Source organism: Zingiber officinale, chromosome 7B, assembly GCF_018446385.1.
Source record: "Zingiber officinale cultivar Zhangliang chromosome 7B, Zo_v1.1, whole genome shotgun sequence".
In the NCBI taxonomy this organism is placed as follows: domain Eukaryota; kingdom Viridiplantae; phylum Streptophyta; class Magnoliopsida; order Zingiberales; family Zingiberaceae; genus Zingiber; species Zingiber officinale.
Genome location: NC_055999.1, coordinates 63029745 through 63055716, shown reverse-complemented (window position 1 = coordinate 63055716; position 25972 = coordinate 63029745). Strand labels below are relative to the sequence as shown.

Below are 25972 nucleotides of genomic sequence, written 5' to 3'. Positions count from 1 at the left end.
TTTCATCTTCAACCCTCTTTTCCTTTTCTCTATCTCATTATGATTTAGGCATTAAACATATTTCATCAATACATGTTATTCTCACAGAATCAACCATGTCATGAGAAGAAGACATCGTAGTGATGTAATGTAACATAACGTATTTTTGTCGTATCATAAAAAATCTATAGATATGAGTTTTAATGGGATACTTCACGTTCACCCTCCTTTAATGACACGTGGTTAGATATGACAAGGGCATACTTAAATCATTAGAACATCCACAATCGTTGAAGCTCTTAAAGAATACATTCGCTGCTATATTCGTGCCATATCAAAAATAAAAAAATTTCACATATCTTTTTATTATAAAAGAATCTCTTAACAATTCTTTCATACGTTCTAGAGTTTTTATTATATATATATATTTTTATCTCTTCTTCCTATTTCTATTTTTATTTACAAATATTAAAAAAATAAATTATTTTAATATTAAAATACTAAAAAGAAATTGAAGAAGCGGTTTCATTACCACAAGGCTGCTCTACTGGAGGGAGCTCCCATTGTACTTGTCTTTGCTGATATTTTTTAATAACTAAATTTAAATTTATATCACTTGTAAAATTTGCGTGAAAATCTTATTTAATCTTTCATTTACACGTGTCGTGTTACTCGAACCTTTTTCATCATATAACTTGACCTGTACCCCCCACTATGTGAAGAATATCCACGTGACTCACGTGCTGATTTTCCCTAACGGCTTCTCTGCGTTGTTAAATAGCTCCAGCGGAGCAGCGTATCGTATTTATTTATCTATTTATCCATTTTAAAATTATTATTATTGTTATTGTTATTTTTTTTTAGCTTACGCCCTGCGACGGAGAGAGGCAGTTGGAAGGAGGCGCTGCTCGGCGTCGACCGAAACCCTAGCGCAGGGAGGAGGGATAGAGATTGCTCGGTTTCGGCGGCGGGTAGGGGATCTGCTGTTGGGCTTCGCGACGGTGGAGGATTCGGCGGATCGGATGGCCGAGAAGGACGGGCGGAGCGAGAGCAGTAACTACACGTCGGAAGACGAAGGTACCGAGGACTACCGGCGCGGAGGCTACCACGCCGTCCGGATCGGGGATTACTTCAAGCAGGGAAGCTATGTCATCCAGGCCAAGCTTGGCTGGGGTCACTTCTCCACCGTGTGGCTCGCTTGGGATACTGTCCACTCCGTAAGATCCCCTAAAACCTCACCTTCTCTTCATTTTTTTTCCTCATTTCCTTTTCGGCTCTCCATTCTTCGTTCTCACTGAAATTTAGCTGTAATTTCTGGCGAAAAGTAGCGACACTGCAGCTCCAGAATGCAATAAACTTCTAAAGGTTTTGATCTTGGCAGGGAATATGATAAAAGTTTGTAGTTATATATCTATAGATACTTTTGTATATTTATGCATCGGAATCATCGGCGTGGATTTATTCTTTTATTTAACTCTGGAGAATTCCTGCTGAATTATGATTCACATCGGGCGTTGCAGCGGTATGTAGCGTTAAAGGTGCAGAAGAGCGCGCAGCACTACACAGAAGCGGCCATGGACGAGATTAAGATCTTGAAGCAAATCGCGGATGGGGATCCTGAGGACACTCGCTGTGTGGTGAAGTTGCTGGATCATTTCAAGCATTCAGGGCCAAATGGGCAGCATGTGTGCATGGTCTTTGAGTTCCTTGGAGATAACCTTCTCACACTTATTAAGTACACCGATTATCGGGGGATGCCACTCTCTAAGGTGAAGGAAATCTGCCACTATGTCCTTATTGGGCTTGACTATCTCCACCGGGATCTTTCTATCATCCACACTGACCTCAAGCCAGAGAATATCCTCCTCATGTCTAGTCTTGACCCAGCCAAGTATCCTAGTCGATCGGGTGCTCCACTTATCCTTCCCAGTGTTAGATCTGAAGAGCCCCCACCAACATCTCCTTCTTTATCGAATGGTGACCTTACAAGAAACCAGAAGAAAAAACTCAGGAGGAAAGCGAAGCGTGCAGCTGCTGCTACGTCAGGAAGCTCAACAGCCATGGCAGGGGAGAGTGGTGATTTCGAGGATAAAGGAGATTCAACAGCAGCAAGTGATGGTGGTGGTGGTGCCGAAGCGTCCAATAGAGCATCCCAGGGCTGTAGGAGAGGGAATAAGACTACAAGGAAGAGACTGGCAATGGAGGCAGATCTCAGGTGCAAGATAGTTGATTTTGGAAATGCATGTTGGACATATAAGCAGTTTACTAGTGACATCCAGACAAGGCAGTATCGGTGTCCTGAGGTGGTTCTTGGGTCTAAATACTCTTCGTCTGCCGATTTGTGGTCATTTGCTTGTATATGTTTCGAGCTGGCCACGGGAGATGTGCTATTTGATCCACATAGTGGAGATAATTTTGACCGAGATGAGGTGAGTTCCATGGAACTGCCAATTTGAATTCTCAAATGTTCTGTTCTATATATTCGCTATGTCAAGTAAAAAATAGTTATGCTACTACTACTGCTTCTTCAAGTTTATTATTTGTGTTAAATTATTGGTTCAGGCTCTTGTTTTAACTCCTAACACTGAAGAACGTCAATTGTAGAAATATTGATAATCCAATTCATTCTTCCAAAAAAAAAGAAGAGAAAATTTCCAATTTATTAGATTGAGTATGATTCCTTGTAGAATTAAGTGGTAAAGGAATAGAAATCCTTATATTGTATGGAAAATAGTTCATTTGGGTTCAGTTTCAATCTTTTTGTTTTTTAATCTTTTTCTTCTGCGATTGAGCCAGAATTTGGAAATGTAATTCCCTTGTTTCTTATTATTTGCTATAAGTCAATGTTTGGACCTTGAAGCTAAATAGCCCATTCTAATCCAATTCCGAATTGTGTAACTTTATTGTCTTCCTGAAAAGAATCCATCTTTTTGTTTCTCTCCTTTGATTCCTTTGCTCAAAACTTCAATTCTTTTGGAACAGATTCTTGTAACTCTTGCCTTCTCGAGTAGAGGGAGTCAAACCTAGCTCTTGTACTTTGTTTTTTTTCAATCACAAGATATGTAGAGATCATATCTGGTAATGGAGTGGGGTGTTTTACATAACACATATTATTAAAGCTCTGCTTATATTCCAGATTACAAGTGCTAATTTAACTAAAGCTTAGCTGTGATACAGTGCTTGCTCTTCACTGAACAAATCAATTTTCACTGTTTGATGGGATGCAAAATAAAAGCAAGCGGCGAAAACTTTAAATCCTTTTCTTAGGCATTTACAAGATCATTTTAAGATAATCAAATATTTATGGTGTTTTTCGGTGTAGATGACCTCAAACAATGCTGCTGCCTAGCATTTGAACAAAAACATGAGTCTGTCCATCATCAAATGCCGATTCTTCAGCTAAGTTTGTAGATGAAAGAAAATGAAAAAGTTTGTGCTATTAACCGAACTAATAGAAGTGCAAAACACTTCTGATCAATAACTGCACATCTCATGCACATCTCACCATTTCTAACTGGCTGAAGTGATCTTCTCGATATTTTCTTTTTTCACAGGATCACTTGGCATTGATGATGGAACTACTAGGGATGATGCCCCGCAAAGTAAATACACTCTGAAAGGCTGTTTCTTACAAAGTTCACTATTTTTTTTCCAGATGGATAATCTTTTGGTCCTTTCAGATTGCCTTGGGCGGACGATATTCGCGCGACTTCTTTAACAGGTACGGGGACTTGAGGCACATCCGGCGGTTGAGATTTTGGACCCTCAACAAAGTTCTTTTGGAGAAGTATGATTTCAGTGAACAAGATGCCAATGACATGGCTGATTTCCTTGTCCCAATATTGGACTTTGTTCCTGAGAAGCGCCCCACTGCTGCCCAATTACTTAGTCATCCTTGGATCGATGTTGGACCATGGATACGCGAGCTAAGTTTGCCGCAGTTGGATCAAGGCCACCCTTCAGCAGATGTTCCTTCAGAAAAACAGAGGATAGATAAGGATGAAGGGGACGCAATGGCAATAGGATTGGGTAATATCGCCATTGATGGCTCTTCAAAGTCGATAAAAGATCCTCAGCCCAACCCTTAACCATCCAAGGGGAGTATTTCTGCTTCTCGATAGCCAGACCCTCTCAGATCCCAGCAAGGCTTTTCTCACTTATTCAATCCACACTGTGTGTGTTTTCGATATGTAAAATGGAAAGTTTTTAGAATGAAAGCTTTGGATGTTTAGTTCCTTCACCACAGAAAAGGTCTGCTGGAGAGTTCTTTCTCTATTTTGTTGAACATTTTTTCCCTGTATGAAATTTGTCATCAAATTTCTTCAAAGATGGAATTGTTGCTAGTTGAGTTTTCCTGAAGAGTCAACTTGAATTTTGTGTTTTTTTAAATGTCAGGTAGATTATTTTTAATATATTTAATTATATATTAGGTTTATATGGACTCCCAATGATTTGATTTGATCCATATAATGATTCACTAATTTCAGATGATAATACAATATTAAATCTAAAAGATAATTAATACAAACATGATTTACAAAATAAATGATCTTAACTTAATTCTAAATCTTATAAAATTGAGTTGCTTTATATAATTAATTTAATTCTATATAATATTTTTTGACAAAAATTACTCTATTTATAATAATTTTAATTAAAACTATTTAAGTATTCTTCTCTCTGATATTAAAAGAATTTTGACTAAAATTATTAGAGTATTTTTGTCAAATGACAACATAAAATTGTTTTGAAAATAAAAGAATAAAATATGCACCTTTTGATATTTTGTGATAAAGAATATTCTTTTGATGATAACAAAAATAAGTGCATCTTTTTAATTTTTGACAATTTTATATTTCATCTGTTAGACGGAGTCTGTGGCGGGTGGCGGGTGGCGGGTGGCGGGATGGGTCGATTTGTATTAACATAACCTACTGAAAGTCCGAGGGTGCCTGAGAATTTCTGAGGTAAAATATAATTTTATAAACTATAGTGGGGCAAACGAAGATATTGACAAACTGTTCTTTCCCAAAACCTCATCGTCTTCCGCCTCATCAGCTACCACTACCATTACTACTACCAGAGAGTTCCTAGATTTGCTTCATCCTCCGGCGTCGAGATCTGCGACGTGCTTCCCTTCGTCGATCTTCCTCCTTGATCTTATCTCCGGAGGCTTTCCCTTCGTTCCGGATCCTATGAAGAACGATAGTAGCGGTATACTCCAACGAGAAGTTTCTTATTTTCTTGCTGATTGTTGATTTTGATGGTCCAGCGATTGCTTTTGATATGCGTGTTGACTGGCTGACTTTTGGCTTCTCCTTGTTAGGGTTTAATGGTGGTTTAGTGGGTGAAAAATTCAAGTTGAGGGGTTCGGGTTTTAAGGTGATCAATGGGCGAACTTGTGGTCATGATATCAGTTTTGGGTCTATTTAGATACTTCACGTAGGCTCAATAAGATAGTGCTTCTCAGATCATATCTGTAGATTGACATAGTACATTGAACAGCTTTTCTGCTCCAATGACAGAAGATTTGGCGTATATCATACAGCAAAAAGGCAAAAGGATGTCTATGTATATGTTTTAAGTGTCACTTGATCGTATAAGGGCAAAGTACAATATAAAACTGAGAAATGCTGTGATATTCTGTACAAAAATTCTCACCCTCCCTAGACCTTTCTCTTAAATTGATGGAGAAAACTCAAACACTAGGCAGGAAAATTCTCCTTTCCAAGTGCTCTTTGGCCAAATAGTCGTTGCTCATTTTAAGGAGTGATTACTGGTTTAACCGAAAGACCATCAAGGGAAGTGCAATTGGAGAGCAACACATGGATTTTACATGCAAGACACAATTATAGTCTTAGTAGTAGTGATTCCAACAAATAATATTAGAAGAACCTCAACCCCAACTCTGTGGTGGTTTAGTGGGCCTTTTGGTTGCTATATGACATATTTCCAGTGGTGCAAGATTTTTTAAGATAGACTCTATGACCCAAAAAAATTAGTCTCTTATTTTTGGTAGTCTAGTGTTTGCGAGGGAGTAATTGGCGCAACAAATGTCCTAGCGTTGTGAACTTAGTGGATATATTTTCCATTTGCTGCACTTGCAATTTTGCTCCTGCCTCAGCTGCAGCTTATTTCTTCTTATCGCTTTTGGTCACATAGTGATCATCCTGTGGTTATTCTGGTAAACTATTGCCAAACACACTGTCATTTTTATTGCATTGCTATGTTCTCTCCCTTCTTTTTTGCATATTTGATGTGGGCAAAGCCAACCTCAAAAGTCAAGTCTTGAGACCTTACCATATGTTTAGAACAATTTGCATTGCTAGTTGGCTGGTGAGCATAGCTGGCGAGCGTACTAGAATGTGTTTTACGCTATTTGATTTGCCAAACAAAGAGTTATATGTGATGAATGACAAATAATACAGTCTGTAGATGTATCTTACTGTTGCCTTTTCAATAGACGAGGACTACTTATTATCTTGTCAAATGTTTGGCAATGAGAAGGAATTTTAGTAATGCGAGAAGAATATATCTCTGTGATTTATAGCATTAATATGCCTGTTAAAGAAATGTAGCCAGTAAAATATAAAACCAATCCAAGATATCATTCTAGGTTCTATGTATAGAATCATGTGTGGCTTTGATTGGCTTAATGCATATGTCATTTACTTGTTCTTTCTATTTTTCTTTTGTACGAAAAGGATATTGCTGATTTTTCTTATTTTATCCAAAGAGTTATTTTGATTATATTTCAAGGAGATTCTGTTCTGAAAATTCCAAATGATGCCTTGTCACAGATAAATAAGATCCACTTGCTTTTCTCTGTTTTCTTTGTTCTTCCTTGGAAACTTTTACTCATAGTTGTAATCTTTTGTTGCAGCACCTATATATACTTATTATGGATCCACTGCATAAACTCATTTTTTTCTTACTCATGTCAGAAACTGATGATGATCTACAATATTCTGGTATTATCAAGGTCTCCAATGGTCTTGCTCATCCAAGAGTTATGCCAAACACTTCTGGACCAGTGTCCTGTGGAAAAGGTCAAAGGGATATGGATTTCCAAATTCACTGCCTAGAGATGGAGGCATATAGTTCTGTTTTGAAGGTCTTCGTTGCTCAGTCAGATGTTCTTTCATGGGTACGTCTTACTGCTTACCTTTTTCATGCTTCAGTAACTGGAAAATATGTAGATGCATTAACAGGATGTGCCAATGCCATTTTTGTTTTGGTGCAAGTTCTGAACTATTGCTCGTTTATAATTTTAGGTAACTTTTACTATCTTAAATAGCTTTATTTAGTATTATTGCAGTGTTATTTCATGTTTGCATTTGACTATAGGATCAACATGGGCTAATAACACAATTAAGGAAGGAACTCAAGGTTTCAGATGTTGAACATAGTAAAATTTTAGGAAAAATTAACAGTGATGCCTCAGTCAAGTCTATAAAGTATGCTTTCATATCCCGTATCTCGTTAGACTTACATTGCAGTGGGCCAAGTTATGATGGTTTTGCTGATTGCCATTGCAGAAATAGCCGGGAATTACTAAAGGCAACGCTGAATCCTTCTTTGGACTCCAAATCTTTAGGTCATGTACCTAACAAAAGATTGAAGCGCACCCATATTTCTCTTTCTTCGTCCATGAGGCATCCAACACTAACATCTACTCCATCACATGTAAGTTCGTTTCCTTAATGTAAGTGATTGTTGATTGTTCCCACATTTATAGTCCATGTTTATTTGGTTGGAAAACCGAGCAGAGGGTTGATAGAGAGGATAAATTTTTGAAAATTTCTCTATTTCATACATTTTGCTTGGACAATTAACATAGAAAGAATGGAAAATAGATGAATGAGAGGTCCCTCTGATCCACCGTTTTAGACCTTTCGATTCCAGTTATCCGCGGACACTTGCCTGTCTATGTCATGTTCAGGTACCCAATTTCTCTTAGTAATTGGGTGCCGGTCCTGTTCAGATTTGCTTGAAATTGCAAGTACCTGTGGGTACTTGTATATTTAACCTATTTAAGTTGGCCGCACATTGGTTCAGGTATACTTAAATTGGTTCAAATAGTGAATATTTAGTTGGTTACAGGTTCGTGTAGTGTCTAAAATGCAGAAATTCAACAAGCTGACATCCCTGTCCTTGAATCCTAGCGCCGAAATCATGATAAATTGAACTTGTAAAATCGAATTCCACAACCCTTTCTGAACTCCTGAATAACTCCCTCTCAAGTCTCGTCCTCGAGGAAGATGAACAGATAGATAGAAAGGCATTGTTGTCATTTTAACAATTTTATTATTTTAGTCATGTATCCATCTATACTCATTCGTCCCACTATTTTTCCAAGGCCTTAGTCATACTTTAAATAAATTTCTAGTATTTTCTGGGTGTTCCTTGCAATTTCATTTTTCTGTCGAGCACTTCTTTGGCTTTTTTTCATGTGTCTGATAAACAAATGTGTTTCGTTTTGCCTTTTCATATATCGATGAACAGATGCCTCTTAGATGGGACCAATTGGCTAGAAAAGGAACTTTAGATAATCAAAGCAAGCAACCGAGCATAACGAAAGCAAGGGGATCACTCAAAGTTCAATCTTCCAACAAGAGCTTTGCACAATCCAGCATTGATAATGTAAAATCTGGATCTGACATAATTGAGATTCCTGCAACCGATGCGGTCATCCATGAGGTAAATATTGTTAACGAGTGGTTTCATCTTAATTTATTTCCATTAGCTTTGACATGGTTTTCTAACTATTTGATAGCGCCTAGACATAGTAGTATTAATATCACTAAAATTAGAAGTGGACTTGCATGTATGAATCTGTTAATCTCTCTGTGCTAATGAAGAAGTTCAGGCTTGGGTGCCCAATCCATTGTTCCGAAACACTCTCCTTAGTGCAGTTGATAAAGTTGTTCACCGAACAACTTAGATGGCCTCGCATCTACTTAGAAACATCATTTAGTATCAAAATTGTGCTAAAATCGACTTAGACGATACTAATACATCCAGATATAGAAGCCATTTAGGGCTAGATTCCTATGAAGGTATTCATAGCTTCAAGTATTACTGACATCTGAATCATTTTGTCTCAAAATCGAAGTCAAAATCACTCTCATTTTTTTTTAAAATATTAAATTAGTTATTTTTTGATAGCGAAGGGGATCGAGCTCAATCGTGCAGAATAAAAGTTTAGTAGTTATTGTATTAATTTCTTTTTTTTTCTCTCATAAGTAATCACAAACTATGGATCTCTTATTCTATCCATCTTGTGCAAATCTTTTTTCTTCTATCTATCAATCCCCTTCCTCATAGAAATCCCACTCATCCAGCCTATTCAACGAACTAGGCAAAGTGTTCGATAGGCATTTTCAAATAGGGAGATCAGAATTCCAACTTCTTCAGTGCTCCTTCTCAAACTTTAAATGCAAAATTAATCACTCTAATCTATCTTTTCTCATTTTCTAACAAACATTGATCAGGTTGAGAAGATTTGTGGCGCTGATAATCCTGACCCCGCTCAAGTTCAGAGAGCCAAAGCACTTCTCATGGTATGCTACTCAAATATTCTAACTCGTCGATCGAATGTAAAACTACAAGATCTTAAGCTTCTTTTCTTTTTCTTTCTTTTCCTCCTTTATCATCGGAGTAGAATCATGAAAGAGCCCTCCTGGAAGCCATTGCCAAACTCGCCGATGCATCAGATCGCGGTAAGTTAGCATCCCTCCTAGGATACGAAATGCACAATCTGTATGTCTCTATTTACTTTCTCCATGTTGGTTTACATGCAGTTTGATAGACGAGTCAAAGAAGCCGGGCCCAACGGGTTTAAAATTTTGCTACGAATGGTATGAAATTGACCAGGTTTGACTTTTCAAAATGTCTCCATACCTTTTTTTTGCAGTAGATGCAGGAATAGCTCTTTTGATTAAACATGTTTTATGTATTTGCTAAACTCCTGTATTATCTTCAACAGATTTGCTAAACTCCTTTATGTTAATTGTCACAGCGTCTCTTCTTTTTCCAAGGGGGAAAAATGATTTCAGCTTTCAAATTAAAATTTATTAATTCAAAAAATTTAAAACTATTAAAACATTTATAATATTTGATTGTTTTTATTTAAGATTAATCACGTAAACTAATTATATATTTGTGTGCTTAATTTAGTATTTAGTATGGTAAAAATTTATTTATGTTGCTTCAATATGTAAAAGTCAATTAAATAAATAAATTTAAATAATTTATTAAATAAAATAAATAAATAAATATGTAAAATTTTAAAATGAACAAATAAATTATATTATAAATTCAATAAACAATTAAATAAGTTTTAAAATATAAAAGTTTTAAATAAGTAAATTGAGAACTTAATAATATTTAAATAATAGCTCAAGTCAAATTTAAATCATTTAAAGTTTAAATATTTATTTCGACTGTTTGATTTTATTTTGATACGATTACTTAATTAAACTAACTTGAACACTTGATTTGTTTACGATTCTAAATCCAGTTAAGGTGTCAGTTTTGTCCACGTGGAAGCTACTAGGGCCGTTGATCCCAATCTCACCAAGCCATTCCCTTGATTAGGGCAAAGTAATTACTGCAAATCAACATGCCCTCAACCTACCTGTACCCAACGGATCTGTCTGGGTTTCTTTGAGGTGGGTTCCACAAGTCAATCCGCTTCAACGCAGGGTCAGGTAATGGGTGCGTTGTTAGCAAGTAACCATTTGAAATTTACTATATTTGGAAGTAAGAAATGAAAGGAGTCTCAGAAGATTAAAAATAGAATAATTGGGAGGAGCCGGCGCCCGCTCCGATTCGAAACACCACCGACGGACGCTGCCTGGATTCCTCCCCGTCCCTCTCCTTCCTGGCCGCCCGCATTGGCACAGGAGGAGCCTGGGAAGGAGGAGGCGCTCTTTGCGCTTGAAGTATCGTGTCCCGTGTGAGCTACGGCTGACAAAGGGGCTCTTTTTTCTGTTCCTTTTGTCGGAATCCATGGATTTCGATGAGTTTGCGGTGGCAGCGGAGGGCGGTGCAGGCGTCGGAGGAGAGGGGTTATTTGTACGTACTTTCTCCATGGGGCTTTCAACTTCCAATGACCCTCACAGGTCTCTGCGGCGGAAGCTGCACGCCAGGGGAGCCGACGCGTCCACCGGCGTCGCCAGAGTCGAGATCCGCAACGAGGCGGCGGCCTTACGAGATGCCATCCTCAGCCACCATCAAACGATCCAGAAGCTGCAGTCAGAGCTGAAGGAGGAGCGGAGCGCCGCGGCGTCCGCTGCGCAGGAGGCCATGTCTATGATCGTCCGCCTCCAGCATGAGAAGGCGAAGGCCATCTTGGAGTCCCAGCAGTTCAAACGCGTGACGGAGGAGAAAATGACCCACGACCAGCAGGAGATCTCCAGCCTCGAGGACCTCCTGTTCAAGCGACAGCAGGAGATGCTGGCCCTCTCCTGCGAGGTACAGGCCTACCACCACCGTCTCCTCAGCTACGGATTTAACATCGACAGTGATGCCGCGCCTCCCTCGGAGCCGCAGACACCTGATTCGGCGTCCTCTGGCGATACTCCACGCGAGCACCTTCAGAAGCTGGAGCAGCGCATCTTCCAACTCGAGCAAACACCAAGCAGCAGATTTGGGAATGTCATGGAAAAGGCAGTCATGGTGGCGCATTCGCCACAAGGCCGGTCTAGGCATCTCAGGAATATCTCATGTGGGAGCTATCGATCCATCCTGGAATTCAACAAGGCAGACGAGTTCCAAGCATCAATTGATGGCGCACCAGATTACGATAATACGAATGACAGAGTGTATACAGTGGATGCAGTGCACAGAGCTAGCAATGACTATGTCAGCACACCAAGGGAACTTCAGAACAGGCGATTTCAGATGGGTGGTGGTGTTGAAGAAGTAGAAATAAGCAAGCTTCAGATGAGGCTGCAAGTACTTGAAGCCGATAGCAAATCGATGAGACACACACTGACTTCCATCGGCATGGACAAGATGCAAATGGTTACACTGAAAGAGATTGCTCGGCACATGTGCAAGGAAGGGTCTGCAGAAAAGCGGATCATAAACAAACCATCCCTCAAGGGTTCTTCCCTAGCAATCACCGAGGTAATGATTTCTTTACCAATGTTTTTTGAGTATGCCAGTTCTTACATGTCTAGTTCCAATCGAGGATAAACGATACATGGAAAACTTTTGTAGTAAAATTAACATTATACTATGTTCGTCCGCTATAGTCATGCATAGGACACGCCAATCATCTGAAATTCTCTGTTGCATCTTTCTTTTAGTTCCCAATATTATGGTTTGTTAATGCTTAAAGCTGCTAAACAATTGGTATTGCAAATATAGCAGAAGATAAGAATGTTGTCTTATTAAGTTCAAAACTTTGAGTAGTTTTGTTTCCAGAAGCTTGAATTTCTCTCTTTCACAGTTGATTTCATAAAAACAAAAAGGAGCACTTATATAAATAATGTGTTTGAGGAAATAATAACTAAAAAATAATGTTGGATTATGATTTTCTTGGATAAATAATCACTAGCTACAATCCAGAATTTATCTTTGATGAAACTTTCATTGTGTTATGGTTTTAACTTCACTTGATGCATTTTAGTAATCTCTATTTCCAATTGTAACTAGTTAGTTGATTGCAGCTAAGGAACATGGTCGTTCTGGGACAGAAATTCTTGCATTTCATGTTCCTCAACTTAGTTGTAAGGATTTTGGTGAAACCAAAATAGTGTAATGTTGTGTTGATGGTGGTACAATGATGAAACCAAAGTCATGTAATGTCGTGTCAACAAAGGTCAATAGGGAAATGGTAAACACTCAGCTTGATCAAGAGAGATCTAAGACGCTTCTTTGACAACTTTAAGGATATGCACATTGTGAATTTGTGACATAAACAACATGAGAGCGCGCAAACTCCCTGTAGTGTTCCAGGGGTGTTATCTTTGTCGCCATTTTATCTTTTTGTTACCAGTCTGTTTTCTTGCTCTTGATATGCGTAAATTAAGTTTCTTAAAGAAGTCGGGAACTATATTCTTTCATGCATATCTGCTATAAAATTGGATGACCTATGCTGTTAATTCTTTGTCTGTATTTATGATCTTCAATAGCATACCTAGGCCATCTCGAAGTTCAAGTAACTCACCATATTGCGAACTCTTCAAATTTCCTCTGTTTTTCCCTGATATTTGTTTTTTTTTCTCCTAGAGTGTTGTCTCATTTTTCATATTCTGGAGAAAGAAGTCACCTCAAATCAAGTAAGTCCATGAAATTTTCAAATAGTTGTTATAGATATCAAGTTCTAAGCATGATGAGTTATGGCCTCAATCCTAGCAGGTATGCATTCGGGATTACATTGGGCACTGCCTGTCTGCTGCTTCTAGGCAAGCCCTATCGCATAAGGCAACGGAAGCTTCTCACGAGAACACAAGGCTAATGACTGCAGTTAGTCATAGACATCGATGTTACTCATGTTAGCAACCACACTAAAGCAATTTGCTAGTGAAACAGTTTATATGAACTGGGTTTTCGTCCATCTTAGATGAACTAAAGATTGGTTTAAATTGCCATTTTTTTTTTTTTGAGTTTTCTCTTTTGTAATATTGTGGCAAATTGTTAAACTTTATGAAATTTTTTCCAGTCTTGCAATGCACATTATGGATGTAATTTTCACAAATATATTTTAGTTTTTGGTGCATTATTGGCAGCAAGAGAATTGTTATCACAACTAAATGCAATACTGAACTACTGTACTGGTCTGTGTGAGATTTATATGCACGTAGCAGCTCAATTTTAATGATAGGAAAGTGATCTGGTTGTTATGGTTTATGGATTTTGCTTAGATTTAAATCCGCTGATTAAATGCTGTTTTATATGATTGACTGATACTTTAATTATTGTGTCAAAAGGTGAATACGTTTTGTCTTCAGTGCTCCTGTTAATTCGTCTCAAGGTCAATACGAAGGAGGTTAATCACGGGCGACTACTAACTTTTAAAATAGTGATTAACACATAAGAGAGGTATTTACCTTGGCTTTGTCGAGATTCGAATTTCAGATCTCATTATGATAATACTTCATGCGCTAGCTACTAAACCCATCCGAGAAGACATTTGATACTTTAATTATGGCGCATATATATATATGAGGAAAGCTTTCTCCCTCCTAATTATTTGATAGTTGTTTATAAAGAGTAAGCCAAGTCATCCATTTCCATTAAGTCAAAGCTAGCTATTGTGTGGATCCTATTTGTACTTATTATTATTATTATTATTATTATTATTATTATCGAAATCTTTTGATTCAATTAATATTGGAGATGACTCATCCGGTCGTATGAAAATGTCCACTTTCATAATTTATAAAAACGTTTGATTAATTTCGTTCTGTCTGTTCAGTCCACTACTTTCTACTTGTGTTTTTTTTTTTGAAAAATTTCTTTTCTTTTCCTTTTATTTTTTCATTGATTTTTTCCTTTCCCTCCTTTTATCCGTCCGCCAGAGTAAACAGAGCTGAGCACGGCTCTGTTTCTAAATTAGGGCTTTATTTTTCAAAATCGCTCGATTCTCTGGCAAAAGCTCCATGGCTCTGGCGCTGGAGGCTACGGGCCTCGAGCGGCTGCCGGCGGCTGTGGAGGAGGAAGGAGAAGTAGAAGCGAGAGTAGAAGAAGCGATCGAGCGGGAAGCGGCTTGGTGCTGCCAGTGGCCAGTGTTTAGGTTTGATCAGGCCCCTCGCCGGCTCTACCACTTCTGCCGTCAGTTCCAGGACGGCTCAAACCCTGGTGCTAACTTCCTGAAAGGGGTCAAGTGGTCTCCCGACGGTTCCTGCTTCCTCACCGGCTCCGACGACAACTCCCTGCGTCTGTTCTACCAGTAAGTGCCATCTACCTTTTCTTCGACGAATTTCTCATCATGACATGCCATTTATCCAAATAGACCGGAGGATGCTTTTATTGCTGATAACGTGGAGCCTTCTGCTGCTGGGATTGACGGGCAAGGTATGGATGTCGGTGCGTACTAGGAACATGATCCACGAATTCAGTTTGCTCTGTTTTTTTTTTTTTTTCACGATTTGATGCTTCCTGGTGTTTGTTGGAGTAGATTCGTACGGTTCAAGTCTCATTGTGAGGGAAGCGGAGAGTGTCTACGATTTCTGTTGGTTCCCTTACATGTCTGCATCAGGTGTCAATCTTCTTACTGGTTTTTTGACTTGCTGTTGGGATGGTTACTGTACTACGGATACATTCACCAGGGTTTAATTAACAATTTCAGATCCTGCGAGCTGTGTATTTGCCAGTACCACTCGCGACCACCCAATTCATCTGTGGGACGCTAGTTCCGGTCAGGTGCTATTCAACTCATATATGAGCTGTTCTTCTGCTCCGTTTGACATGATGCGGACATGTTGTTTATTCATTTGTCTTTCGTGTTGATAATTGACAGCTTCGTTGCACTTATCGAGCGTATGATGCCATGGATGAGATAACAGCTGCCCTTTCAATTTCTTTCAATACTTCAGGATCAAAGTATAGATTCTGTATATTATATATAGAGAAATACTTCCATTTACTACCCCTTTATTGTTACAGAATCAAAATCTTTTCCTCCTATAGGCTTTTTGCTGGATATGATAAATCCTTAAGAGTGTTTGATGTGCATCGCCCTGGTCGTGATTTTCAGCAATATTCTCTGCATAAAGGAAATAATGGCCCATCAGGTAATCTTTCTAAAATACTAGGACAGTGTTTGGTATGTCGTTGCTTTGCAGGTAATGGCCCATCAGGTAATTCAAAATTGATCGGGAAGTTGTGTGTGCGTTTTTATTTTTGTTGTTATATGCTTGTGTTTATCTCATGTCTATAAGCACACATTTTCTGCCACCTCTCAACTGGTCAGTAGTCATCATCTCTATGTCGTCTTACTAATTTAGTAATGATTGATTTTCTTGTCGAATTAGTAATTGGTATATGTAGCTAATGTCTTCGATATTGCTCTTCTGCATCCACATGAAATGAGTGTGAGCATACTCATGGCAAGTGAAAAGATATCAGGTCAAGCTGATAATGGTCATAAATGAGTTAGATCCAATATCATCTAATCCTTTGAATAGATAACATAATGAAACAAACTCTTATTAAAGCTAAATATAATTAGTAAATTTCAAATCCAGATTAAATTATGTCCCTTAAAATAGTCATAACATTGTATGTTTTGACCATTAAGGGATGTGTGCAAGAGCTGGTTCAGAGAAGCTTCTTTGAGTCTAATTTTTCATCTCACTCCTTTCCCATGGTTATATTTCAACTACTCAATGAACCTGAGTGATATTTTTTCCTCATGACTTTTGTTTTTTATTAACAGCATTTAAGTTGATTAGAAATTTTAGGTCATCCGCCTATTCCTTTTTCGAATTTTTATCATGTGCCCCTTTCCTTTGTTTTTTATGGGGTCTTTTTTTTGGCTTTTAATTTTTTTTTGCTCCTCTAGCACCTATATTTCTAATATATAATTCTTAAGATGTCAATGTTTTCTTGTTACTTTATTCTTCAGGCCTTGTATCTTCTATTGCCTTTTCTCCTACTCACAATGGGATGATTGCTATTGGCTCTTACAGCCAGACCACCGCTATCTACTCTGAGGATAATATGGAATTACTATATGTACTACATGGTCAACTAGGGGGTGTTACACAGGTTAGTAGGACAATGCATTTACTTAAACACCTCTGACAACTGTTGATGGCAATTATATTTTCAGGTATTATTCTCAAAAGATGGATACTATCTCTATACAGGAGGGAGGAAGGTATATTACATCTTGACAATTTGCATATACCAGTAATGTTATAACTGTGATTTGCAAAGTATGATCATCCATTAATTTCCAATATATTTGATGAATTTATGAAATTGCATTGTGGGCAATTCGACTCAAATCATCCTTTTTCTACTGCTCTCTATCATGCATGATGTATTGCTATGAATTGAGCTACAGATCATATGTGTGCTGATACTTGGTTCAAATTTTTTAATTTTTTTGAAGCTTACCATGTTAACGAAGCAAATATAAGGATTTCTAGGCGTTTCCAAAATGTCATGTTATTTATTACATGCCTAGGATTTTATTAACCAACAATATTATGGATGATTTAGTTAAATGTGGTTGGTAACAATTGTAGCAAAGGTGATTACACTCACCCCAAACGCCTTGCCTGTCTCCTATGAAAGGAGGTAAATCACGGGGTCAGCTTATAACCGACCGCCAAGTTGGCTAGGGGGTGGGAGGGGTTTTTTTCCCTAAGGGTATGTCCCTGCCGGGAATTCATTCCTTGCCCCATTGTAGCAAATCTGCCACCCTCTAGCGGCATCTTGTGGGGACAGTGTGGTTGGTAACAAGAGGCTACACAATCAGCATTTAGAATGATTGACATTCTACCTCAGGTCAAATATTCATTCTTTCTAATGAAAATTCTGTTTTCTTCTATTTTAATATCCTTTACCAAATTTCTTTGTGCTTGATTTATGTTGAGAATATTATGCCTATTTTTTGGTTTGTTGTATTAAACCTATTGCCTCATTGTCAAAATAAAACATGTGTCACAGAGAGTGAACCGAATCTTCAGAGTGCATGAACTAATACTTTCGAGTCTGATTGACATGGGTCTTTTTTCTGCATATCTTTTCTTCTTCTAGCTGCATCTTCAACATATTTATAATGATGCCACTATATTTATATGTATACTTGTTTTTCAAAAATTATGTAAACCTATTACAATAAAAACCTGTTGCTTATACAATCCATATTATTTCATTGATCTATCTTTTTCTTCACATTTTCAAAACCTGTTATTTATGTCCATGGTGCTTCCAGGATCCATACATATTGTGCTGGGATATTCGCAATACAGTTGGGATTGTATACCAGTAAGTTCTTATCATCTTTTCTTGTCTTACATGAAGGAGATTTTGTTGTGAAATTTATTGATTAGATTCATTTGAGTCCTTTCATGTTATAATCATAAGTGACAAACTATTTAGAATTTATTGACACAGAATTCTTCTTGTATATAGACTTAGATATCTTAAATCTATCAACAAAGAGAGATGAATGAAGATACTATGAATAGGATAATGAGGGAAGAGGAGCTTCTGCTTTTTCATGTGATCGTTGTGATATGGTAGGATTTTCCATCTATCTCGTAAATACTTCTTTTCAACATCAACACTCCATCATGGTCTCTCCAACTGGACACTTACATATGTTAATCACACGTAAAAAGTTGTGGAGACAATTGTGTTGCATATTTTGGATTCTCATTCATTGCAGTAACTTGCTCTCAAGTCTGAGTAGTATAATTGTCATGTATCCTTCGGAAAATATTATTAATAGGATAAGCAGCAAATGATTAAAATAGAGGGGCTTATATACTCTTATGTGATTGTTGAGCTATGATATATATTCATCTATTCTTTCGATAACAACGTGACACACTGATACTTCACCATGGGCATACACTGAATGTACATCACATTCCTACTGATCACATGCAAAAAATTTTTTGTTGAAATAACCGTATTAGATATACTTGTACTCAAGTTTAAGTAATACAGTAGTTGTGCGCTATTTTGTCATAGATGTGTGTGTGTCACGTACAATCATAACAAACAAGGAAAAAGTCACTTAGCAACGATGACAATGCTCAATGAACATGGGAGATTACTAGAAAAGATGAACTAAAAGTACTACTATCCCAATCAACACATTAACATATTTTTCACTGTTTGTTCTCAGGACAGAATCATGTGATTTTTCTTGCAGAATAGATGAATGTAGTTTTTTTCTTATTCAATGTAAACAAACCTTCATGAGCTTTTCATGTGTCCTCGCAGACTATATAGATCATCTGAGCACACCAACCAGCGAATATCATTTGATATCGAACCTTGTGGAAGACACCTCGGTACAGGAGGAGAGGTATTCTTTATATGTTTACAAGTATTATGTAGCTTATAAAATCCAAATAATAAAGGAAAGTTTCATTTCATCTTCTTGAAGTTTACCTTCATTTTCAAAATGCTCTTAGACTATCCCCGGGTTTTCAAACTCTCGTCATTTCACACTAGTCATTAACATCATCAATGGAAAAGAGGCGTGGCATACACATGGCATGTCAGCCAAGATAAAGTGATGGTGGTAATGATTAAGGGATGAATTGAAAAGAGTTTGAATATCTCTAAGATATTGTGAAACTAGAAGGGGGATTTTGAAAAGGAGGTAAACTATTGGGGATAAAATGGAACACTTTCAAACAATAATTGGTTTCTGGCTACTGGCAGGATGGTCTAGTTCACATATATGATCTTCAAACCGGCGAGTGGACGGCGAGCTTTCAAGCTGCATCTGGTATACACTTCATTTTGCTTTTTGGCCACATACTTGTTTGCTGAAAAGTTTTCTCTTTCAATATTCATTTTCATAAAACAGAATTTAGAATTTGGTGTCAAAATATACATGATAAATAGTTGTTTTATTTTTGGATTTTAAGTTTTATTTCCCCACTGTTTTATTTCCTTCTCATGTTTCCTTATGCTTAATATTCTTATCTAGACACGGTCAATGGTTTCTCTTTTCATCCATCTCAATCACTTGCTGCATCGTCTTCTGGTAATCGAAGATTTGATTTGCTGGACAATATTGAAGAGAATTCAAGCTTTAAAGGTATTAATCTTCTAACCATGCTTCTTGTAATATGGCTTTGCAGCTAAGTCTAAATGCCTTCGAGAGTTCAGATGTATGTTTGTGAAATTACTCGAAAGGATCAAATTAACAATCTATTATATGACAAAAATGAGTGAAAATATGTTAGGAATGATATTCATATGTTCAAAGCTTGCTATTTGAACAACATGATCCTGATTGTCGATACTCATCCAATTGAATAAAGGACATAACAGTGGACAATTCATGTGGCCTGCTAACGTGACAATCTCTAAACCACCAATATCATCTCTATTCAGACTGAAACTTTCCATTTCTGTGGATTCCAGGCAATGAGAATTGTGCATCCGTTTGGTCCTTCTATGCTGCAGAGTCGGACCATGATGTAGCAGTACCTGGTGCGGATGAAGCATTGAACCTTGGAGTTTAATGCAAGGTTGGAAATTGGAAGAAGTTCATCAAAAAGTCAAAACTATCCGAATTGACTCAATTTTGTGTGCAGGTTAGTCTGGCATTATACCCTCTCGTATTATACTCGATACTCCTTCTGTTAGCCGTTCGGTTGACAGCAATTTTCCTGCACCAATTTCTGGTAGCTTAAGAATGTTTTACGAGAAGAACCAGGATGACATATTATGAGGAACTGTGTGTCTCATGATATTTGACAAAGTTGTTAATTTATAGGTATCATCGTACTGTCAAATATTTTGAGGAAGTCTCAATTCATGCATCTTACTCTTGAAGCATTGGCGGTTCTCATATGATATGCTGGGTTCATCCCATTGAACTCGTTTCGTTTCTTTTATATCTACCTGCAATAACAGGAAGGGAAGAGATGTGATCTTACTTTGGCCCCTGTGCTTCCCTCTCCCATTGCAAAATTTATCAAAGAACTTTGTTGCCTACTTTCCTAACTTTGTTGCTCCCTTGCATGAAAGAGCCTTAACATGGAAGTTAATCTGACCCACGAGTTATTCTCCTATAATTCGGGCCCTCCGTAGGGTTTTCTTATGGTTTTCATTTAGCCACTTTCTCTACTTATCAGATTGACTGAGTGAGCCTGTTTATTCAAAGCATTAGTCTGGAGTTGGTTTAAGATTATCAAGATGGTAACAACATTGTGCTCATATCCCAAGCGGTTCCCAAGCGGTCCTCTATCATTGTGCTCTCGTTGCATATCGCAAGCGTGCCTCCTTAACATATTTATATTTGTTCAATACAATATAACATTAATTAATTTAATGAGTTTGAACAACTCATTAAATTAAACGAATAAATTTATGAATAATATTCATTAATAAAAATTTTATTAACATGTTAAATAAATAAAAAAATTAAAATAAATATAACAACTTTAAATTATTAAATTTAATAACTAATTAAATAAGTTTTAAACAATAAAATAAAGTTTGTTCTTGAGATTAATGGTATAATGATAGGATTTTTTTTAGTTTATGAGACATCTAAAGATTGAGTTATAGTCTTGACGAATTAATGGATGAATTTTTATTGATGAGAAATTTTTACAGAGTCGGGTTAGTCATCTTAGGATTAGTCTACGAAAGTTAAATACTTTTACCAATTAAAAAAACTTAAATTGAGAACTTGATTACATCAAATCAAGCTTGAACCAAACTTGAGTGAACTCATGGTGTAACCGAGTTCGTATTCGGGTGGTAGGGTGTTCTATTTGATGAGGGTCGATTCTTCTAGGTTCATTCCTGATTAAATGTTCTCCCACCTAGGAAGTTGTTCAGCACGTGATTTATTTTGCTTCATTAGATCTCAAGCAAAGTTTGAACTAAATTCAAGTGCCCTCACGGTTTAGTGGAGTTGGTATTCGGATGAGAAAGCGTCTTATTTGACGTGGCAATTATTATATTTGACAAGGCATATGGCTTCATCATAAGAGCCTAATTAGGTGTAGTTCGATTAAACCAAATAAGATTATTTTATCACAATTAGAAGTAATAGTTCGATTAATATTTATTTTAAATTTTAATTAGAAAAATTTTAAACATTTATAAATATAGATTTCGTTTAACGTTTTAATTAATATAGATTAAAAAATTAATAATCTTCAGGTTGGTGATAAACAATAAACTAACCTATATATATTTATATATAAATTTAAACTAACTTGGTCGGGTGCGCCAGCCCTTGCATTAGTGCAAGACAAAGGCGACGCGCAAGGGACCCAGTAGTAAACTACTGTAGTGGACCCTCCCCAATAAAAAATTAATTTAATATCATAGTGAACCAATGGTCCACGTATCAGATATTAAACTGATAAGAACAGATACTACACTTGATCTTAGCCAAAAGGCCGAGAAAGGTATGAGTTGCAATGAGTCATGGCCTCTTCTTTTATGGCGCTAGTTCCACTCCATTCAGCAGGAACAAGCGATGTGGGACTAAACTCCATCTCGTCTATGGCCATTAGGTTTTTCTACAAGAGGCGAGAGTACACTGCAAGCCGTGATCCAGCTTCGCGCTCTCCTTGGCAGCGGAAGAAAGGAGAGTCTTCACTCTTTCATTGCTGCCGCTTCGATTTTGTTCTGGAGGCAATTGGGGTTTGTTGCTTCGCCGCTGCAGCTGCGTCGGCGAGCAGGAATGGCGGTCTCCTCCCCTCCGTCGCTCACCCTCTCTCTGCCTCGCTCCCCCATAAGCGGATCGAATTCTCCGCCGAAGCCGTCTGTGGGTTTGATCCCCGATTCGCTCGGCTCGTCACTAGTCGGCTTCAGATGCCGATCCTTCGAGCTGCGTCGCCTGGTTCCTCCGCCGCAGTGGCTACTGGCTGCGTCGATGCGACCTGGGATGCCCTTGATGGCGTCCGCGTCTTTGCAGCGGGCACTGGAGAGCCCGTGTTCCTCAGGGATCTCTGCGACCAAAACGAAGTATCAAATTGCTTCCCTTCTCCCGTTCATATTTCTTTGCATTAATCTTGCATAACTACTGATTTTCTAAATCTTTCTTCTCTAGATCTGATTGCCAGATGTTCTTAGTTTGTTCGGTTAGGCAATTGTTAGCTGTTCCGTTTCATTAATGTCCTGGCAGATTGATACATGATCAACTACTTTTGTGTGGATTAGGGCGTTGCCGTGGTTGCGCTTATGAGGCATTTTGGATGTTTTTGTTGGTGAGTTTAGCTCTTCTCTTTCTATACCTGCAAACACATAGATGATTAGTGATAACATTTAGTCCGTTTGTGTTGACACCAAACGGTTGTGAGCTTGCTTAGGTCTTGAAGGAGTCGATATCTAAATTTGATGCAGCAGGAGTTAAACTAATTGCAGTTGGTGTTGGGACTCCTGACAAAGCTTGCATGCTTGCTGAACGGGTAATGATTTCAATTTTGCAGTTAACTTTGATTGTAGTAATCAGTTGTTTTACAATAGTATGTTTGTTCTATGTTTCAAGAGAGAACATATCTCCTGAAACATGGATATTTTCCAGTTTCCTTTGCTTATGATCTCCTTCCACTTAGCCTTTAGCATCTTTTTTACCTAAATCTATGCAAAAGAGGGAGGAAATCATATAGGAACCTTGCATTACATATGCTCTGATCTCTAATAAATGGTTGCTCCCAAATCATACGCAGAAGAAACAACAGAAGTTTTTAAAGGAAAATTGTTAATAGTATAATGATAGATCTTTATGTTTGTCCCTAGGAAGTGTTGTTAGTGTGTAAGCTGAAGCATTTCATTCCAATTTTCGTAGTTTCATATGTAATTATAAAAAGGAACACCACCTGTTGGATTTTGAGTAGGGTAATAATCCACTTTATGAAGAGGTTTTGGCGCAACGGTAAAGTTGTTGCTTTGTGACCTAAATCCTGGAAACAATCTCTTGCAAAAAACAAGGTAAGGCTGCATATAATGGATCCTTTCCCGGGACTTCGCATGGCAGGAACTTTGTGCACTGGGCCGTCCATTTTTTTTTTTTAATAATTCACTTTATCTGTGATGACTTTACTCAAATGCTGTTAACTTTGGATCAACTTCCTATTTGCTCAAGTTCATGTTCTTGAAAAGTGAGTGAAGCCAATTAGAACAGGAAATACTTCATGGTCATTATGAGATTAGCAACAATAGATTTTGCTAGGGGTGCAAATGAGCCGAGCAGCTCGGTCAAAGCTCGACTCGAGCTTGGAGTTGACAGAGCTCGAGCCGGCTTATTTAATATTCGAGCCGAGCTCGAGCCCATTTAATATTGGTTCGATGACTCGTCGAGCTTGTTCGAGCCAAGCTAATTCAGTATTTTAATATTGTGGTTAGTGTATTTCATTATGTAATCACGCATCTTATTTTTTCGTTTAAATTCATTGTTTCAAGCCGAGCTCGAGCTTAGATTTAAAAACTCGCTCGAGTCGAGTCTCTTTAGTTTTCTCGAGCTCGAGCCAACCCAAGCTCGAGCTCGGCTCGGCTCGGCTCAGCTCATTTACACCCTAGATTTGGCACCCCCTAAATGGGACTTATCCGATCAGTGAATTAGTATAGTCATTGCTAGTAATATAATGAGATGTTACCTCTTTCATCTCTAGTTCTAATCAATTACTAGTAAGTATTGATATTATTTTCAGTGCTGTGAGAATAATGATTCTGATTGTTGAGTGTTTTAACTTTGCCCATGGTTTTCTACATCTTCACTTTCAATTTACAGTTGCCATTTATGGATTATCTCTACGCGGACTCGGAAAGGAAGGTAAACAACATTAACAAATTCCTGATCCATTTCTTACAAGAGAACATCATTTCTAATGCTTTGATGTTTTCCAGGCTTAAGATGTCTTGGGCTTATATTTTGGATTAGGCAGAACTTTCTTTAATCCAGCTAGTGTAAGTTCTATATTTTTCTTGCATTCCTAAAATTGGCCATCCACCAACTTTGCTAAATCAAAATTCGTTTCTGTCCACATTCAATAGACTAAGGTGTTCTCAAGATGGGAGTCGATCAAGAAGGGAGTAAGAATTATACCATTACAGCCACCCCCGGCAATAGCTCTAGCGTTTTGCAGCAGGTTCTATTGTCCTCATATTTGTTGCTTGAACATTTAGTCAAGTCGCTACCAATTTTCTTATAAGTTTTTTTTTTCCTTTCAGGGAGGTATGTTTGTATTCAAAGGGAAGCATTTGTTGTATGGAAGAAAAGATGAAGGTACTGGTGATCATGCACCTTTAGACGAAATCTTCGACATATGCAATAATGCCACGATTGCATGATATCAAACACAGCAGCTTATATCCAACTTGTAAGTTTTGTGAGCTGTGTTTTACTGTTGAAGTTTTTTTATTTCTCAGAGGTTGCTGTTATGTTTCACAGATGCAGTGTGCTTCCAAGTTTAATGGTGAACCATTTATTATGTGAGTACATGAGCTTTAATTTATGTGGCTCCTTGTAGTGTAATTATGATGCCATAGTTCGAATCATAGCCCCAGTGGCACCGCCATTATTATGTAACTACTTGAGATTTAATCTCTCTATCGAATTTGATACCGGCAGCCATACATTAGAAATAGTTGCTCATAGCCCCCAGGGGCACAGTATGGTGGCGATCGGCAAGGTATTTGTCCCAAACGAGTATTTGAAATCCATGCAACGCATTTTAGAGCGCCGGACGGTCGAACAAGTGGTGCTGGTGTGTCACATCATGAGCCACTTCATTTTCCTGATTTTTTTAGTGTGCCCAGTTCCAGGATTACTTGGCGTCACTTAGATACATTTTTTTTTAAAAACTGCTCATAAGCCCTCAAGATATGGTGCAATGGTAAGTAATGAATAAAAAACAAAAAAAACGTCTCATAAGCCCTTAGTGCGATGGGAAGTAATGTGGTAAAATCACTAGGATTCAAATCTCATTCAAAATGTTACACTTGAAAATTTAGAATTATTTGTGATGTTAGACTATATGTCAGGACCTATAATTAGTTGAAAATTGGATAATTGAATTATAAAAAATTAAAATAATTGCTCATATTTTTTTAGTATTATATGTATTTGTACAACATTAATCATTTGACACCAAGTTGTATATATATATATATATATATATATATATAATTTTGAATGATAAATCCTGATTTAGATGAGTAAAATATAATTGTAACCCATGAATACTATTGTTATTTTAAGTAATTTCACATCCGAAATTACCGCAACAAAAATCCAACTTAATAAGTACCAAAATATTGTTATTCCCGGGTAGCTTCTGGAGTATGCAAATTGATCATCGAGGGTAGTGTT

The 25972-nt window shown here is 37.6% G+C and overlaps 3 protein-coding genes, 1 non-coding gene and 1 pseudogene across 6 annotated transcripts; 4 read left to right on the top strand and 1 right to left on the bottom strand.

The window, feature by feature from the left end:
* Window positions 1–810: 810 nt before the first annotated feature.
* Window positions 811–4332, top strand: LOC122005882 (serine/threonine-protein kinase SRPK-like). Its single transcript, XM_042561119.1, has 4 exons — window positions 811–1196; window positions 1500–2408; window positions 3534–3581; window positions 3660–4332. The coding sequence occupies exons 1-4, from the start codon at window positions 1002–1004 to the stop codon at window positions 4065–4067; spliced, it is 1560 nt and encodes a 519-aa protein (XP_042417053.1). The 5' UTR covers window positions 811–1001; the 3' UTR covers window positions 4068–4332.
* Window positions 4333–6916: 2584 nt separating this feature from the next.
* LOC122004381 (myosin-binding protein 7-like) lies at window positions 6917–13719 on the top strand. Its single transcript, XM_042559277.1, has 10 exons — window positions 6917–7222; window positions 7327–7436; window positions 7518–7665; window positions 8485–8679; window positions 9474–9542; window positions 9652–9701; window positions 9783–9839; window positions 11106–12114; window positions 13222–13271; window positions 13348–13719. Exons 1-10 carry the CDS (start codon window positions 6917–6919, stop codon window positions 13448–13450), a joined length of 2097 nt encoding a protein of 698 aa, XP_042415211.1. The 3' UTR covers window positions 13451–13719.
* An 832-nt stretch (window positions 13720–14551) lies between these two features.
* Window positions 14552–20687, top strand: LOC122005880 (telomerase Cajal body protein 1-like). Of its 3 annotated transcripts, none has more exons than XR_006118570.1 (14): window positions 14552–14884; window positions 14948–15021; window positions 15113–15193; window positions 15284–15357; window positions 15455–15537; window positions 15625–15728; window positions 16562–16704; window positions 16769–16816; window positions 17882–17934; window positions 18901–18985; window positions 19348–19414; window positions 19619–19729; window positions 20059–20231; window positions 20414–20687. XR_006118570.1 is itself a non-coding variant. In XM_042561117.1 (14 exons), the coding sequence occupies exons 1-13, from the start codon at window positions 14595–14597 to the stop codon at window positions 20157–20159; spliced, it is 1314 nt and encodes a 437-aa protein (XP_042417051.1). In that variant the 5' UTR covers window positions 14552–14594; the 3' UTR covers window positions 20160–20165; window positions 20232–20687. The 3 variants fall into 3 exon arrangements, 2 of the variants coding, with proteins under 2 accessions (XP_042417051.1, XP_042417052.1); XM_042561117.1 differs by having other exon boundaries at window positions 20059–20165; window positions 20232–20687; XM_042561118.1 differs by lacking the exon at window positions 20414–20687 and having other exon boundaries at window positions 14554–14884; window positions 14948–15009; window positions 20059–20179.
* A 1185-nt stretch (window positions 20688–21872) lies between these two features.
* LOC122007659 lies at window positions 21873–22068 on the bottom strand. Its single transcript, XR_006119107.1, has one exon. It is a non-coding gene; the product is annotated as a U2 spliceosomal RNA (small nuclear RNA).
* A 417-nt stretch (window positions 22069–22485) lies between these two features.
* LOC122005881 lies at window positions 22486–25204 on the top strand (annotated as a pseudogene).
* The last annotated feature ends 768 nt before the right edge of the window (window positions 25205–25972 follow it).

Excerpts from the sequence above, each read along its gene's own strand:
- LOC122005882 (XM_042561119.1), top strand. The coding sequence starts at position 1,002 with ATGGCCGAGAAGGACGGGCGGAGCGAGAGCAGTAACTACACGTCGGAA. Across the intron at positions 2,409-3,533 it reads ATAATTTTGACCGAGATGAG|GATCACTTGGCATTGATGAT; the intron begins GTGAGTTCCATG and ends CTTTTTTCACAG. Across the intron at positions 3,582-3,659 it reads TAGGGATGATGCCCCGCAAA|ATTGCCTTGGGCGGACGATA; the intron begins GTAAATACACTC and ends TGGTCCTTTCAG.
- LOC122004381 (XM_042559277.1), top strand. The coding sequence starts at position 6,917 with ATGTCAGAAACTGATGATGATCTACAATATTCTGGTATTATCAAGGTC. Across the intron at positions 7,666-8,484 it reads TAACATCTACTCCATCACAT|ATGCCTCTTAGATGGGACCA; the intron begins GTAAGTTCGTTT and ends ATCGATGAACAG. Across the intron at positions 8,680-9,473 it reads CCGATGCGGTCATCCATGAG|GTTGAGAAGATTTGTGGCGC; the intron begins GTAAATATTGTT and ends AACATTGATCAG.
- LOC122005880 (XM_042561117.1), top strand. The coding sequence starts at position 14,595 with ATGGCTCTGGCGCTGGAGGCTACGGGCCTCGAGCGGCTGCCGGCGGCT. Across the intron at positions 16,705-16,768 it reads AACTAGGGGGTGTTACACAG|GTATTATTCTCAAAAGATGG; the intron begins GTTAGTAGGACA and ends TTATATTTTCAG. Across the intron at positions 16,817-17,881 it reads TCTATACAGGAGGGAGGAAG|GATCCATACATATTGTGCTG; the intron begins GTATATTACATC and ends TGGTGCTTCCAG.